Source organism: Sparus aurata, chromosome 22 (assembly GCF_900880675.1).
Source record: "Sparus aurata chromosome 22, fSpaAur1.1, whole genome shotgun sequence".
In the NCBI taxonomy this organism is placed as follows: domain Eukaryota; kingdom Metazoa; phylum Chordata; class Actinopteri; order Spariformes; family Sparidae; genus Sparus; species Sparus aurata.
Window position 1 is genome coordinate 8,511,296 of NC_044208.1, and position 17,391 is coordinate 8,528,686.

The 17,391-nt window shown below is 41.0% G+C and overlaps 1 protein-coding gene and 1 pseudogene across 1 annotated transcript; one reads left to right on the forward strand and one right to left on the reverse strand.

Moving 5' to 3' along the window:
- The first annotated feature begins 374 nt into the window (after positions 1-374).
- LOC115574581 (cytochrome P450 2K1-like) lies at positions 375-10,299 on the forward strand (annotated as a pseudogene).
- Positions 10,170-16,869, reverse strand: LOC115574503 (cytochrome P450 2K1-like). The gene is made up of 9 exons (XM_030406086.1): positions 16,589-16,869; positions 16,322-16,484; positions 16,074-16,223; positions 15,823-15,983; positions 12,853-13,032; positions 11,619-11,760; positions 11,160-11,344; positions 10,838-10,979; positions 10,170-10,741 (listed from the first exon to the last, which is right to left on the reverse strand). Exons 1-9 carry the CDS (start codon positions 16,793-16,795, stop codon positions 10,554-10,556), a joined length of 1,518 nt encoding a protein of 505 aa, XP_030261946.1. The 5' UTR covers positions 16,796-16,869; the 3' UTR covers positions 10,170-10,553.
- Between the last annotated feature and the right edge of the window lie 522 nt (positions 16,870-17,391).

The window sequence follows — 17,391 nt, forward strand, 5'->3', positions numbered from 1 at the left end:
CTTTTCTCCCCATTCTAGTCTCCCTCTCTGTCTGTTTCGGTCTTCTCACTTCTTTTATGTCTTTGTTTTGTCTCGCTGTGCGCGATGTGCACTGATTACAGTCTTGTAATGTTGGTAAGGCGGTGGCACAATTTAAATCCATAGTTCCCTTCAAAAGCATCAAACTAAAGTAACAAGCCTGTCTTGAAGGTGTAAGGAGGAGAAAGAGGAGTAGAGAGGAAAAGCTGTCAGAAAAATAAATACTAAAGCAAAGTGACAGGGACAAAGTGTTTGTACTGCATTACTTTCCACCTCTGCCGTAAAACCTTTTGTTGCGGGAACTATCACAGAAGCAGTTTGGAGTACTTCCCTGGATGGTGATATGTCTGATCAGAATGAAGGCCCAGTTTGATGGCGGTTGTCGTCAGAGCAAGAGGGCCAACACCCAGGAGGTAGGGGCTGTTGCATTGCATCATGTTCGACCTAGACTGACCGCAGTCCTGTTGCTTACTCTTAAGAAATGATAAAGTCACTACTACATAGTTAACGTAATGAGATAATAAAAAGAAAAAATGTTCATGTTCAACCTCAACGTTGAACATGAAAATTTTTTCTTTTTATATGCAGCGCCAAAATCAGCAGAAATGTTTAGTTTGTTTTACCCTACTCTGCCCTTCAATTTCACATGCATGACAGAGTTAGATATTCTTAAAAAAAAAACATGTATAATGATAGCTAAACCTGATGTATTATGCCGAAACACGGCAACATTTCGGCTGACAGTAGAAACGTTCAGACCGTAATTCAACAGGATTTTCAAAACTGGGTTTCGAGAGAGAGATCTGAAAAGCCCTTCAAATAGAAGTTAATGAAATAGAGAAAGCAATGATGCATTTTTATCCGATCAAACCTTTCAGTCTGTGGTTATCTGTGACTATCTGTGGTTTGCAGAACATTATATCCTGGTGACGAGGGCTGCATTATCTCTTAACATGTGGTTATGTGGTAGTGACTTTATCATTTCTTAAGAGTATGCAACAGGAATTCACCAAACATCCTATAATTCATGCTGCCCGGGACGATTGCGATTAGTTTGAAGACAAGCAAACAAGCCAGAGCTGCCCCGACCCTAAACCCCCTACAGCCAAACCTACGTCCAGCCCCAACACAGGGCGGTGGGGGTCTGGCCACGCGAGGCGAAGATGAACGAGGAACGCGTCAGTAAACAGGGTCGGAAGTTGTGGTCGATCGTGCACATTTGATGTTCATTCAGTCGTGGGATCCAATCCTCCAGTTCTGTTCCCATACTGGGAGCTCTGGTGGTCCTGCTGCTTGTCTACATCATCTCTTCCTCTGGTTTTAAAAACAGGAAGGAGCCTCCAGGACCAAAACTACTTCCTCTACTCGGTCACCTCCTGTCGGTGGTGTTCAAAAAAACCCACAAGTCATTCCTGGAGGTGAGGCAGTGCTGTTGTGTTCGGAGAAAGATCTCAATGGCCGGTTACATGGCATATCAATCAGGGACACGGTGAGGAAAGAAGAAATAGTCCCCAAATCATTTTACCTTTTCTGTATTCTTTTTCTTAACCATGAACTACAACCCCGATTCCACAAAAACTTGGGACACTGTGTGAAACGCTTAGGCGTAAAATTGTGTATGGACCGTATGGACGTGTCCATACCAATCCCAAACGATGGCTGAAATGTCCACACCAATATTAAGGTTGAAGGGGAAAAAATGCGCCTCATTCAGCACCGCCTCCAAAATACATCTTTGAGACAGGTGTGTTTTTTGATTGGCTCAGCTCCCTGTAGGCCGTCCAAGTTGTTTGACTCGCAGGCTTTGCCAGTGTTGACGAGAGGAGGTCGACACTGTTCTCGTGCGTGCAACACATCCGAGGATGTCGGGTAAAAGATAAGTGGAAGACATTAGAAGCTATTTCACCAAACCAAGTGTGAGACACCTGAGGAAAATAGTCCCCCTCACAGGCTTCTGCTAATGAATGCAAAACATTGTCTCCAACCGTTTTCTCACTCGTAATGGCGATTGATTTGTTACTGTGTCAGGTGACAGAAGAAGCAACACAGCCGTCCCCTTTATCAGACAGCGGTGGAGTGGCAGGGTCACAGCAGCAGGTGAACTTGAATAAGGACATGGTGGTTAATTTAATTTCAAGTGTTAGCTAGATGTAATATTAACAGTAGGCCTAGTCAATACTACTGATCTTCTTCGAGATTTGAGTCGTGCTGTGTCACTGCTCACAGCATCAATGTTTCATTTATCAGGTGACAGAGGAACCCCGGCAGGTTGTAGCTCATATAGGGAAGATTCAGGGCTACATGTAAATTTGACATGGTGCTATACTAAATGTTTTACTGCATATGTTTGACTGCTTCTGTACAGTAGGGAATGCATCGTACAACGTTAATGTCAGGCTGGCATTATGTGTTATTTCATGAGGGTGCTGCAACAATCTTGCCTGGTTGTAGGCCTAGTTCAGGGAGAGGCCAGGTGGAGTTACAGGTGAGAGCTCAACATTCAACAACAGTCCCCACCAATGTCAACATCAAGCCAAAACCCTTGGTGAAATGTAAATAAAAATAGAATGTTTTTACTGGCAACAGTTTAACGAAGAGTTCCTGAGCTCACGTCGTAATCTCCTTCATACAGTCAGGTGTTTCACAAAAGTGGTGAACCTCGTCCCAGTGAATGGCTGAGCTTTTTGAGGGTGCTCCTGACACACGATAGGATCGCCTGGGATCGTGAACCTGATTACCTGTGGAAAGTTAAAACAGGGGCCAAATGTGCAAACTGAGCTAACACACGAACAATGTACTTTAGCCACTTTCCACGCAGGTTTCTGAATGTATAAAACTCCACAGAAGGAGAGAGTGTGTGTGCTCGGGCACATCTTTAACACCAACTGCACCATGCATGCAGTGTGTTCACTCTGACTAGTGCGATGTGTGAACTGGCGTGAATTCAGAGCTGTTTATTTTCAATAAAGGGTGTCAGGATTACATCTATAGTTAAAACGTGTGAGTTTTTAATATTAGTTTGCATTTTGATAATTATAATGATCTTTATGTAGAATCTACATAAAGATCATTATAATTATCAAAATGCAAATGTATGTCAAAATGCATTCTACATTGTAGATGAATAGGAATGTCTTCAGGTGTCCCCTGATGATGACCACACATCAAGCAGAGAGAGCACGGGGGGCAGCGACTGTCACTTTCTGCCATTCTACTGGCTTCATTTTGTTGCAGAAAGCCTGAACTTAAGCATACAAATATTAAGTCTGTCAGTTTGATCAATCATTACTCCAGGTTCACAGCCCATGGAGGCAAAATTATCTATCTTCTTCTTCTACCACATCTTTGCTTCTGACATTTAGTTTTCCTTAAAGCTAAACTAAATCCTGCCCCTTCATATGCAAATCAGGTAATTGCTGGTGTGTTTACCAGTACATCGTGGGATGGTCAGACGGCTCGTGCGTAATATTTCAGGATGATTGAGATGTGTGGGGAAAAGACGCATGGGAACAGACTTACTCTGGGTTTTATGAATCTGTTTTGTGCGTACGCAGATTTCCACAGCTGAGTAAACACCCAGTTCCATTCATTTGGTCCCTGGTGTCTTTTGAGCATTCTACAGCTTTCCCAGTCTTTTGTTGTCCCTGTCCCTGTTAGAAACGTCTTGCTGGCATCAAATTTGGAATAAGCAGATATTTACAGAAGCTATTTTCAAATTTTTTGATTTTCAAAATCGGGGTTACAATTTTGGCAGCCCTTAACTGTCATTTGCGTATCGAACATATTTTGTTTATTTCAACTGAGGTATTACATGGTCCAATGGACATTCATGGAAATAGATGCAGCAACTGGCTTTGACTCACCTGAGAAACTGTGGGATTGGCAAGAAGGCGTGGGAGGACAAAATCATTGAGGAATGAGACTGCCTCATTGAAGTCTTTAAGAAATTCAACTGTGATTGTCTTTGTATTATAAGAAACAATGTGAGGAGTATCTGTAAAAAAGAAAAGAAAAAGAAAAGTAACTTTTTTTCTGTTTGCAGGAAATGCTGGACAAGGATTTGATACGACTCCACCAATATACAATGCAGTCGCTAATATGATCTCCTCCATGGTGTTTGGCAGCAGATTTGAATATGGGGATCCAGTGTTAACATCCTTGGTAGAACACACAAGGAGATACGTGCATCTTTTGTTCTCCCCTTCTATGCAGGTATAATTTTATATTTTTGTGAAGACAAAGTAAAGGTCTCACTGGTTACTCACCAAGTAATGTCTGTCTTAAATGATAATATAAAAAGCGACTAATCCTCGACAGATGTACAACCAGTTCCCGTGGTTCTACAAGTTGTTTGCTAAAAGGACGGAATTGTACAGACTGAGTGCTGCCAATGTGAAACAGACCACGGAGCTGTGCCGTCTCTTGAAAGAGACCTTCGATCCGCAGATGTGCAGAGGCTTTGTGGACGCCTTTCTGGTCCGAGAGCAAAATCTGAAGGTATGAAAACACACAAACAAACACAAACACTGTGATTCTGAGGTTCCCAAACCAGACGGATCTCCTCACCAAGGCGTCTCCTTGAGATCCTGTCCGTGAAAATAAACTATCCCAGGCAGGCCCAGCAGTGTGATACTCAGATGATTGGAGCACACTCTCTGGTACTTCTTTCTGAAAATGGGAACCATCACCCCGGTCTGCCACTCCTGGTACTGTCCCCAGTTTCCACTGAGCATCAAAGAAGCATGCCAACCAAGACAGCCCAATAATGTCTGGAGCCTTTAGCATCTCAGGGTAAATCTCATCTCTACCTGGTGCCTTTCCACTGAGGAGCTTCTTGACTATCTCAGTGATCTCTGCCAGGGATATGGGACAGACTTCCCCCCAGTATTCAGAGGCTGCTTTCTTCACAGAGGATGTGTGAGTCAGATTCAGGAGCCCCGCAAAAGTTTGTGATCACTGCTCAACAAAATTCCCAGACTGGGTTCAGCAGTTTTCCTCCTCAGCTGAATGCTGTCTGGACCGTGTATCTTTGGATACTTTGAGATTCTCTGCAAACTGACTGTTGGGGGCAGAGCCAGTGTCTTTTTATCAGATGGTCGCTAGTTTGATTCCCCTGGTCTGCATGTCGAAGTGTCCTTGGGCAAGATACTGACCCCCAGACTGCTCCTGATTTGCTGTTTGGCACCTTGCATGGCAACTGCCATCAGTGTATTACAGTTTTTCTCGATTGTTTACACACATTTTCTGAAAGCATTCCTCATGCTCTCAGAACTCTACACACAAATCAAAAATCACACACACAACGGGCAAAACCCCTCAATTCTCCTGCAAAATTAAACTTTACATTCAAAACAATGTTATTTCTTCTCAAAATGGTATTTTGTTTTCAAATAACAACACAAACCATCAAATGAATAGACATTTATAAGAACCAGTTGAACACTGATGTGCTCAATGGAAAACACTATGATGAATGGAAAACACTTCTTCTTCATTCATCATAATGACTTAGGCCTTTTTTGTTCAGTTACACTTACTACAGTCAGTACATACATAAGTGTGATGTAAAATATTTGAGAATATTGTTTTTATACTCAGAACACACAAATACACGGTAACAGATATATTTTATTTTTCCCACAAAAACAATGTACACAGTGTACATCTCAACCAACACAAAGTGCATATACAACAATATACGGTCTACCTACAAAACAACAGAAGAATTTAACAATTTACTGTACACAGTTACAGTAAAAAAAAATAAAATAAAAAAATAAAAAACTGTGCAGCATGCTCTCCTCTGTTTCGGTCTGGCCACAGCACTCCACCTCATAGCTTGGAGAAGGGGTATACGCATTTGTGGATTTGTGGATTTCGGTCATACACTTTACAAAAAATTCTCAATAGGATTGAGGAATGGAGAATATGGAGGGAGATAAAGCGTGGTTGGGCAGTGAACCAGTTACCAACCAGAGCAGCCCAGTGGAAACTTACGTTGTCCCAAATGACAATGTACCTGAGCTGCTCTGGTGGAATGAGTGTGTTGTGTAGGGTGTCTAGGTGTTTGCCCATTTGATGAGTCAGTGTGCATAGTAGGGCAATTCACTTTAGAATTTTGAATGACAGAGTGTTCTTTGTGAAAGCAAGAGATTTTCTTCATGAAAATTGTGCCAAATGCAGTGAATTTTGTGTAGTGTTTTGAAAAAAGTGTGTTTTAGAACTGCAATTTGAGTGTAAAGCAGGAATTGTGCTTCTAGTTTAGCAGAATTGGTTCAGGGGGTTGGTGCATGAGTTACATGTTGTGGTCATTGTGTCTCAAGTAACAGTTTTTGTGTGTAAACAATTGAGAAAAACTGTAATGTATGTATGAATTACTGTAGATCGCTTTGGACAAAAGCATCTGCTAAATGCCCTAAATGTAATGTAAATGTAAATGAATGGTACCAAGCACAATAAGCGAGAAGTGTAACACATATTCATTAACAGGTGGGTGATATACAGCACATTGTGAATCCAGGTATAAAATACTATGAATGGCGATCATGTCAGAAACATCATAAACTTCCATGTAGAAGTGCACTGACGGGTCCTTTCATGCAGGAATCTGGGATTACCAACAGAAACTTCTGCAAAGAAAACCTTTTGGTGACGGTTATGAATCTGTTTTCTGCTGGCCTTGATACAACGTCAGGTACACTGAGATGGGGACTTGTGTTTATGGCCAAGTATCCAAAGATACAAGGTAAGGAGCTCAAGATGTCCACAAGTTCAGAAAAAAAACAACAGACACCCCAAGCCACACATCATTAAACATTGTCTTTATCAAAACAAAAACTTTTCATCTCCAAGACCAGGTCCAGGAGGAGCTGAGCAGGGTGATCGGACATCGTCAGGTTAGGCTTGAGGACAGGAAGAACCTGCCCTTCACTGACGCTGTCATCCATGAGACACAGAGACTGGCCAACATCACTTCCTCGCAGAACCAGCCAAGACGTCACCTTCCAGGGTTACTTCATCAAGAAGGTCCGACTCAATAAACACACGCTATCCTACCGTAAAAAAATATATAGCTTCAGAGCTAAAAAAAAACTAAAATAATAAACTTGTACGGTTTAGAATGCATGTACACAGAATCATAATTTTAGCTCTGGGAGTCAAAGTTAAGGCATTTATAACTTTTATAAAAAAAAAAAGAAACTTTTAAATGTTTTTGTTGTCCATAGGGGACCACTGTGGTTCCTCTCCTGGCATCTGTGCTGAATGATGAGAGTGAGTGGGAGAGCCCATCCACCTTTAATCCTGCCCACTTCCTGGACAAAGATGGAAAGTTTGTCAAGCGAAACGCCTTCATGCCTTTTTCTGCAGGTTTGTGAGATGAGGCTTTTCTTCTTGAGTCTTCAGCCTTCTGGCAGACGACCTGAAGTTTTTCCATCTTTCCGTCTCGCAGGCCGCAGAAGTTGTCCCGGAGAGACTCTGGCCAGGGGGATGCTCTTCATCTTCCTCACCACCCTCCTCCAACACTTTCGTTTCATTCCTCCTGCTGGAGTTTCAGAGGACCAGCTGAATCCGGATACATGTCTTGGCCTCAGCCTCAACCCCTTATTTCATGAACAGCCGTCCCCAGAATGTGAGGAGGGCTTGAAAATTTAAAAAGTATTTCAACAGGTGCAGAAAATGTTCAGAACGCTCACTGTTTAGTTGCTGCTTTAGAATTGAAGAAATGATGATTCATCACAAACCATCATACCAGTTCAGCAGGTGTTCACATGTAATTTTTGTCTGCAGTGTAAAAGTTAATAATACGGGAAGGAACTTTTAACTGATCCCTGTTAATAACCTATATAAGCCAACAAGACCATCAACAAGAAGCCTGTAACTGAGGAAAGCAGCTTCTCTGTAGTCTGGCAGTGTTGAACAGCACAGGAACAACAAAAGCTGCTTCATTCACTCCTTGAAATGGGCTTGTATTCACAGCAGCACTGGAACTTTTTTGTGATTTTGTTCTTACATGGGAGCACTCCTCACAAGTTCTCAATCTGCCCTCTTGTGGAAAATTGGTTAAAAGCATGTAATCTTATATATACACCATTGTGTTGCACATTTGTTTGAGGGAAGCATGTACTCTTCCAAAGTAGTTAAAATATAGACAGGAGACTGTGTGAGGAGCTTTGGAAAACAGTGTGTTAATTTCTTAATTTAATATCTTAAATTTTCTGCTACTTTATACTTCCTCTCCACTACATTTAAACATACTTTACAGATTCATATCATTGTATCGTTTTGCTGATAGTGTGAGTGTTTCCAATCAGATACTGTTGTAGGCGGGACATTGTGTGAGAGGATGTTGCCAAAGTAATATATTCTAAATTTGTTAATTTTATCGGCAATCTGAGAGAAAAACCATTGATACAGATAATTGGAAAATGCTGAGCAAGGGGGAGCATTCAAAATGGCGGGGTGGGGATAAAAATTGGAAATGGGACTGTGACAGAAACATCTATCACTGATGATAACTGATTCTGAATGAAAGACTGAACCATGAGATGCAGGGAAAGCAGGATGTCGGCATGTCACGTGAGCTGAATGTGTGTGTGGCGGAATGTCCGAGCCAAGGTTATTGAGGGAAGACATTTCAATGGGAAACTTGGAGAACAGGCAAAAACAGCACCTGCTTAAAATGGTGGGACAATGGGATGCTGCAAAGACATTCAGTGATGCACACAAGGAAGTCCTCCTGAACCATAATAGACTCAAACCGTGTGTCAGTTTTTCATTTGTCTGTCGAAGATCAACTTGATTTGTTGTACTCTTGTACTTTGGGTTACGATAAACTCACACTGGTTGACTGAAGTCCTGCATCTTTCTTGTCATTGACTCTTGCGTGTCTTTACTCTAGTTTCAAGTTGCAGTAAGATCAGGAAACCAAGAAAAAATCTCACACCGTGGGATGAACAGGAGCTCCAGGCATCACAAAGGGCTGGTGATCGGACTACAGACGTACTCAATATAGACCTACAACATAAAACATTCAATGAAGAATTGAAAGTCTGGAAAGTCTACCTGTATTTCAGGACACATTTCATTAGGCACTGAAGAGGGAACTTTTAAAAAGGAGTCAATATGCATTAAATAGTTGGTTACTTGTCTGTAACCAGTGCTGGGCATGTTACTTTTAAAAAGTAATTAGTTATAGTTACTAGTAACTTCTCCCAAAAGTAACTAAGTTAGTAACTGAATTACTCCACTGTAAATGTAACTAGTTACCAGGGAAAGTAACTATTGCATTGCGTTTAAGTTTAAATATGTCTAAGATTGGATTTTTCACAAGCCAGTTGCATAGAGTAGAACTGCTTCGACAGGTACCTACACAGAACCTTCAGTTCATTCTGTGTCATAAGTTTTTGTGAAGCTGGAGCAGAAAAATCCAGCTTTAGCTGCTTGGATGGCGAGGCTAACATGGCCTTCTATGTTAGCGGAGCTCACATTAGCCACACCTGGCCTGCTATCAACATCAACAGTGTCGACAACGGCGTTTTGGCCACTAATTTTGTAGAAGCGTGTGCCGTTGAGAGATGCTTCATTACATCAGAGTTGCTTACGCCGGAGGTAGACAAACACTTCGCTCTGGGACTTAATGTACCCTTCACATGTACGTTGTTGCCTTTTACCTCAGGGAGATTAAAGTGGCCCATTTCTTTTTGACATTTTTGTCTGACCTCGCTGATGTTGATGTAGATTGTTAACGCAACAGGGTGCAAGGAAGGCCATAAGTCAAACAAATTTCCCAGAAAGCCTTTAAGAAAACATGTATTATTTGTAATGAAACTTTTTCAAACATTCCCATAGCCAAATGCAAAATATAAATAGATAAAGAATAGATTGTATCTCAAAACCCACCGAAATAGTGAAGTAAAACTAAGGAATATTGTCTATATAGCTCCTGTTGTGGCATATATGGAAGAGGTTGATATAACTGGAACTTTTAATCCAGTTTGTTAATGATAATGAACAGTAGAAAGGTGGAGTGTAGGCTGGATGAAATGGGAAATCAAGCCGGTGCAAGATATTCATGACCGTTGCAATGCATGTGTAACCCCATCTTTCTGGTTAGATCTCAGCAGACTGAAGGGACCACTCAACAACTTCTCTCAGGTTCAAGGCATTTATTTCAGTAACGTGGTAGGTGGTGATGGTGAAACATACAGCACAGCTCCGACCCCCATCGTTCAGATCGTCAGCAAGCGAGGGGGACAAGCTGAAGACCTCCAGTCTCTTTAATCAACACCACCGCCACATGTGGGCGCTTTAATCAAACAAATTAAAGGAGCCCTGCATGGATTCAGATAGATAACTTAACTTAACAAAATAACTTAATTGAATATTTCAGGAATACTGAATGAACATAGGAATGAATTCTGACGAACTTCAACAATCTAAAACAACCCTGTTACACATGAGTATTACACTTTATGAATTACAATCTCCTCTTTCACATACGACTAAGATTAATTTATGTCAAGCCTTCCTTCTCCTCACTCACAGGAAACAGCACACAGTTCATGCGGTGAAGGGTTGAGGGTGAAGCCCACACGTGGAGTCAGATCCAGGTCATCCTCTGAAACTCCAGGGGGAGGTGTGAAACGAAAGCGTTGCATTATTGTGGTGAAGAAGATGAAGAGCTCCATCCTGGCCAGACCCTCTCCAAGACAAATCCTTCGACCTATCAGATAAAAAAAAAAAAAAAGAAGAGTGTGCAGGTGAAGCTAACCGCCAGGAAACTGATGACTGATGAGAAATAATGCCTCAGCTCACTAACCTGCAGAGAAAGGCATGAAGGCGTCTCGCTTGACAAACTTTCCATCTTTGTCCAGGAAGTGGGCAGGATGAAAGGTGTTTGGCTTCTCCCACTCACTCTCATCATACAGGACAGATGTCAGGAGAGGATACACTGTGGTCCCCTGGAGGAATGCAGACATTTAAAGGCTTCATTATAATATCAGCTACATTCTGTTCAAGATTAGTATGAAGAAACAAAAGCCCAGGTTAGCCCAGGATGCTAATAATTTTTTTTTTTATATATATATATATTTTTTTTTTATATTTTGATCTTCCATATTAGTAATTTAACTCAGTCCGACCTTTTTAATGAAGTAACCCTGGAAGGTGACATCTTGGCTGGCTTTGTGAGGAAGTGCCATGGGGACAATGTTGGCCAGTCTTTGTGTCTCATGGATGACAGCGTCAGTGAAGGGCATGTTCCTCCTGTCCTCGACCTGCACCTGACGACTTCCTATCACCCTGTTCACCTCCTCATGGACCTGGTCTGTGAAATAAAAAGGAGAGTTACTGCACAATTAAGAAAGGACTTTGTCTTTTGCTAACTAGCTAAACATAGGAAGTTCCTGCTCAACATCAGCATGGTGTCACTGTTCATACTGGCATGAGACCATAAGCATTTGGTTAAAGCACTGCTGCTGCTGCTGCTGTGAGCATTGTCTTTTTTTTTGTTCATATTTTGATTATTGTTGTGTTGGTAAAGCGCACAGTTTGAATCGTATGTTTCAGTATTTGTGATGTGCGCAACTTCTGCTCCTTACCTTGTATTTTCGGGTACTTGGCCATTAGTAGAAGTGCCCATCTGAGTGTGGTTGCTGTCGTATCAGTGCCAGCAGCAAACAGATTCAGGACCGTCTCCATTAGATTGTCATCGTGGAAGTAACTGTTAGTCACCTCAGATTCCTGCAGGTAAAATGGATGAATCATTTCTATATTACTTACATTTAGAGCTTTAATGTTTCATGTATTTGTGCTGAACTGTCAGAGGTCACGGTCTGCACGTCCATGCAGATAACATACTAATTTTTTCTTTATTCACAATAAGGAAAGGTAGAAATTGATTGATTTCCACCATTGGACTGCTTGTAGGAACTACTGATCCACCATTGTGTTCAGTATCTTGCTCAAGGACAATTTGACACACAGCTCAGCCATGCCCGGGGGGGCCGGGATTCAAACCAGCGACCTTTCGGTCACTAGACGACCTGCTCTACCCGCTGAGCTACAGCCTCCCTACAGCCTACAGGACAAATGCATCGAGTCAAACGAAAACAGAGTAGTGTGGGTCATGCCTTTGCCACCCTAGGGGAAACAAATTTCAAGTAGTATGTAGATCGATACATTTAATGCTGAACCCAAGTTCACAATCCTGAGTAACACCCATAAAATTTTAGCTGTACAGTAATGTGCTGAAGTTAGCACAACAAGCTAATTGGCGTGCGAGTCACACAATGATGAGTTGGAAGACCAGCCTGTGCCCTTTTTGACATCATTGACTCACATTCTGTTACAAAGACTGGAACATTGAAGTGACATTAAAAGAACTCCACTGGGCTGGTTTAATTCATATGTATCAGATAAATATCAGTTTGTACAAGTTAAGAATGGATCCTCATTGCATGCCAAAGTTAGTCATGGGGTTCCACAAGGTTATGTGCTCGGTCCAAATCTTTTTACTTTATATATACTTCTTTTAGGGAATATTACTTTAAAACAATCCATAAATCTTCATTGTAACGATACACAATTATACATGGGAATTAAACATGGCAATTAAACTAAATGACACTAATCAATTATGCAGGAAACATATGGGTTCCCGTTCAGCTAAATGGAAACACAACAAGCGTCCCACATTCAACATCATCACCCAGACAAAACATAAACATAAACATAAACAAATACATTCAAATATGAGGTTTTAAATCAAAGTTATTAATAAAAAAAACAGTAATATAAAATTTGAAGATAGATGATATGATAAGATGATAATACCTCCAGATTTTGCTTCTTAGCCAGAAAGGCGTCTGCAAAGCCTCTGCACATCTGTGGATTGAGGGTCTCTTTTAAATGACTGAAGAGCTCTAAGTTCTGTTGCTTATTGAATGTGGTGATTTTATGGATTTCTCTTCTGTTGCCAACCCATTGGAAGATCCATGGGAAGAAGTTGTACATCTGCAAAACAACAACAAACAACAAAAAGTGCTTTTTACGATGAACACTTATGTTTATAATAACATGAATTATTTGAGGGTGCAATTTGTAAGACATGGCCTGAAACGTAGTATGAAGTATTCTCAAATGTACAATGTGAAGAAACAACAGTACTGACGGTACATAAAAAAAGACCAAACATCATTCAAACTTGACTTTGTTCAAAAATAGATCCTCACTTCAAAGAGTAAGGTATCAAAATGTCCCAGCTCTACAAGCTGTTTTCAACCCACAAGCAGGGACGTGCACATGATTATAGAGGGGCAGGGGCTCAAAGTCAGAAAAGGGCAGTATGTGCGCGCGCCAAAATTATTCTCAGGCCTTAATAACACAATTTGTAAATTAACTTAAAATTAGTAAACAAAGTACTTATAGAAAGCTAACTACTTAGCTGTGTATCCTGTGTAGCTGTGAGTGATATGCAACTGCCATTTCTTTTGTGTCAACAAATTATTGTCAACATGAGTTTATTCACATCATCATAATACTGAGGTTTGGAAAACATGCAATTCAGCTGCAATTCTTAAAAAGCAATCAAACACTGGTATATTATCAGGCTATTTATTGGAGGGCAAGTGCAAACTAGAAATACAGGCTACACATGTGACAAAACCAAGAAATGACTACTGTGACTGCTACTGTGGATGTTAGTAGAACAACAATGCTTACAACAGCAAAGTCACAGTCAATAACTCAATAACTGGAAGAAGTTTAAGATTTGTGGCAGATAAACAGCCGACACAGACAGCTGTCAGATTATATTATTATCTCTCATTAACAAGCAGTTAGCTTGACAAGGACAAATGGACACTCTTCTGAAATATGACTCATATTTAAGCACGTTGAATAAGTGAAAGGCGACTTGTTAGCCCCCACAAGGAAGTTATGTTAATGGTTTATAACTCACAAAGGTTCAAGTTGCTCCACAGTCACTCACTTCTCGATGAGGCAGCGGCTTCTCTCTCTCTCTCTCTTTGTCTTCAAAATAAGAGCTTTACATTGCACCCCATTGGTGTTTAGAACTAGGTTCTTAGCGGGGGGCTTTTAATTTGAAAGTAGCGACCGTTAATAGAGAGGGACAGAGCGGAGCAGCAGACAGAGAACACACACACACACACACACACACACACCATATTACGAGAAAATAAGTACGAGACAACCGTGGCATTTTTATACCGCCGTTTTTTGACATCCCTTTGCACAACAGGATTTTATGTATTCATTAAAAAACACACAAAAAGGGCACTTTGTAATACGAGGCAAAAAGGGCAGGGGCTCAAGCACCCCTTGGGCCTTATGTGGGCACGTGCCTGCCCGCAAGTGCCTGACCCCCTCTTCCACAACCACTTCAATTCTTTTTTGTCCCCCGCTTGATGTCTCATCTCAGCCCAGTCATCCACATATATAGCGTTAGCAGTTATGATTCTGCAAACCACAGATACATCAAAGGTTGACTAGTGTACCAAACATGGCATACCACATTTACATTATATGCTCATTAGCTGGCTTCCACATCAAGGTGGAGGGGATGATGGTGTCATTTTTACAAGCCAGAAGGTTTCCAAGTTGGCATTAGCTCTTCAACTCTCTGGGCCAAGCCGTTTATGTAGTGAACAAAGCTAGCTATTTTTCACAGGAAGGAGGACCATTTCCAGCTGCTTTTGTGTCAGCAGAACTGGTATGCCATTTTAAGGCAAACCATGATGTTTTCCAAACCCCAACCAAGTGGGTTTTGTGCCTAAACCTTACCAGATCATAAGCAGAATGTTGTGCCAAGATAGAAATAGAAAATTTAAACTAAACAAACACAAAGAAATGTTCCATTTTAACTTATCTGTGGTGCATGTAACCTTATCTTGAGTGGTTTTATGAGAAGATTTCTGCTGAAAAAACATTTTGGATAAGTAGGTCTTTAGTTCATGCAGTATAAAAATCCTCAATTGGTGAAGCTTTACTGTGATGAGCATGCTGGAGGTTGGGGCAAATGACTTGTGTTGTGTCTATCATTAGTTTTGCTACAAAACTTAGACTCAGTGGGCCCTATTTAGATTGTCCATAGAGCACAGTCCAAAGCACAGCGCACAAGTTTGTTTAGGGCATGTCCAAGTCCATTTTGCTTGTTAAATAGTAGACTCGTAGACTCTGAATTAGTTATGGGTGTGTTTTGGGCAGAACATAAATGAGACCAATCAGATTGTAGTCTCCCATTCCCTTTAAGAGCCAGTGCGCTAGGGCCTGGCGTACATTAACCAGTAACACTCGTCTTTGCTGAGGGAAAAGGATGTGATGCTCAGCTGCTGGCCCTCTGCCCCATACAATCATCTGGCCCATCAACAACTATACTGGATTAGATTTAGGTGCTTAACATCTTTGGTTAGTTTTAGGCACTTAAACTACTTGATTAGGTTTAGGCGTTTATTCTACTTAGTTAGGTTTAGGCATTAACACTACATGAAAGATCATGGTCTGGATTACATTATTAAGTCAACGGTCACTTTTGGTTTCAAAGGTGACAGGAGCAGCGATGAATAATTTCTGCCTTAGATGAGAATGTGTATCAAGCACAACACACAAATAAAGTTTTAGGGAGGCCTGTCAGCTAAAGGGGCCAATAACGCCAATAAAAAGGGCCAGAAGAACAATAGCTAAAGTATAGTGAACAGCAGTTGTACTGGTATATTATTTTTACATATTGCACTTTTAATATTTAGGTCACTGCACTGAAACATTCCCAAACATAGTCAATGATACCTGTATTGATGGGGAGCCCGAAAGTTGAATTCTTTTGTTTGTTGTATCTACCATAGATGTAAACCTTGGGTCATGGTAGTCAAATCTGTTGCCATAGACAATGGAGCAGATGATATTAGAGACCGCATAGTTTACTGACTGGGTCGTATCAAAGGCTTCTCCTTTAGAATGGGAAAACAAAAGCACATTATAGTAACATAAATAGAACAAGAACAAAAAGGTAACTGACTTGACAAAAATAAAACATTTACCTTTGTGTTTCTTGAAGACTTCAATGAGGTAGTCACATTCCTCAATGATTTTGTCCTCACATGCCCTCTTGCCCATTCCAAAGTCTCTCAGGTTAGTCAAGGCAAAGCGCCTCATCTCTTTCCATGAATCCCCATTGGACCATAAAACCCCTGAGATTAAACAATAATGTGGGTTGAGATGACAAACATTTGCTCAAAGGTAAACAGAACAAGAAACTAATTTGCTCCTTTATTTTTTATTTCCTTACCGTGACCTTTATTGAGTTCATGCGCAATCGGGAGGTAATCTCTGTCTCCAAACTCTTCAGCGTTGTTGACAAGTGCCTCCTTCACTGCCTTGTATCCAGCCAGAACCACCACTTTTTGGGGTCCAAGGTAAACAGTGAACACTGACCCATATTTCTTGGAAAGCTAAAACAGTAACAGTTGTTTTTTCATACAGCAAACTCATGTAAAGTCAGAGAATGTAATGTAAGTATTGTGTAAGTATTTTAATTCCAGTCTCTTCCTCTCACCTCACATAATGTGTTGTAGGGCTTATTAAGGTCCAGCTGCAGCAGGTTACCGAGCAGGGGAAGGGGTTTTGGTCCTGGAGGCTCTTTCCCGTCTGCCTGGGAGCTGAAGCTGGAGGAGGAGATGAGGTAGACGAGCAGCAGAACCACCAGAGCTCCCAGCAGGGAGACAGAACTGAAGGACTGGAAAAACAGATCGAATATCGCCATGATTTTAAGACAAATATTTTGATGTGCTTAATGCACTGACAAAGTGTGGTTCCCTATGAAGCATTTAAATCTGTGAGCCTTTGAAGAATGATTAATTCATTTTATAGCAGCCAGATTAAGGGGAGGGGCAAAGGTTGATGAATAACTGTCAATATTTGCACTGAGGTCTTTTAAGGCCACTGTTTGTAGTCTCACTGAGAAGATATGTTGGTACTTGTGTTTTCAATCAATCTTTAATTGTATAGCGCCAATTCACAACAAAAGTCATTTCATTACACTTTAATATACTGTAATATCATCATAATGTTGACTTATTTTTTTTGTGCTTGTCCTTTAATTAAATCATTAAGAGGATATGCTTATATCTTTTCAGGGATTAGGGAATTCATTAATTCATTCAAACCTTTAATTGAGGGAATCAATTGAGGGAGGCTTTCATTTTAATTGATGCCGCACATGAACACATCAAGCAAACAAACAAATAGCAATCCAGGGACAACAACAGCAACTATATCAGTTAAAACAGCTACAGGCCGATGCAGGAGGGTTATTAAGGAAAGACCAAAAGTGTGCAAGTGTGCAACTAATCCAAGGAG

Excerpts from the sequence above, each read along its gene's own strand:
- LOC115574503 (XM_030406086.1), bottom strand. The coding sequence starts at position 16,795 with ATGGCGATATTCGATCTGTTTTTCCAGTCCTTCAGTTCTGTCTCCCTG. Across the intron at positions 16,485-16,588 it reads CCTACAACACATTATGTGAG|CTTTCCAAGAAATATGGGTC; the intron begins GTGAGAGGAAGA and ends TTACTGTTTTAG. Across the intron at positions 13,033-15,822 it reads CGGGCTCCCCATCAATACAG|ATGTACAACTTCTTCCCATG; the intron begins GTATCATTGACT and ends GTTGTTTTGCAG.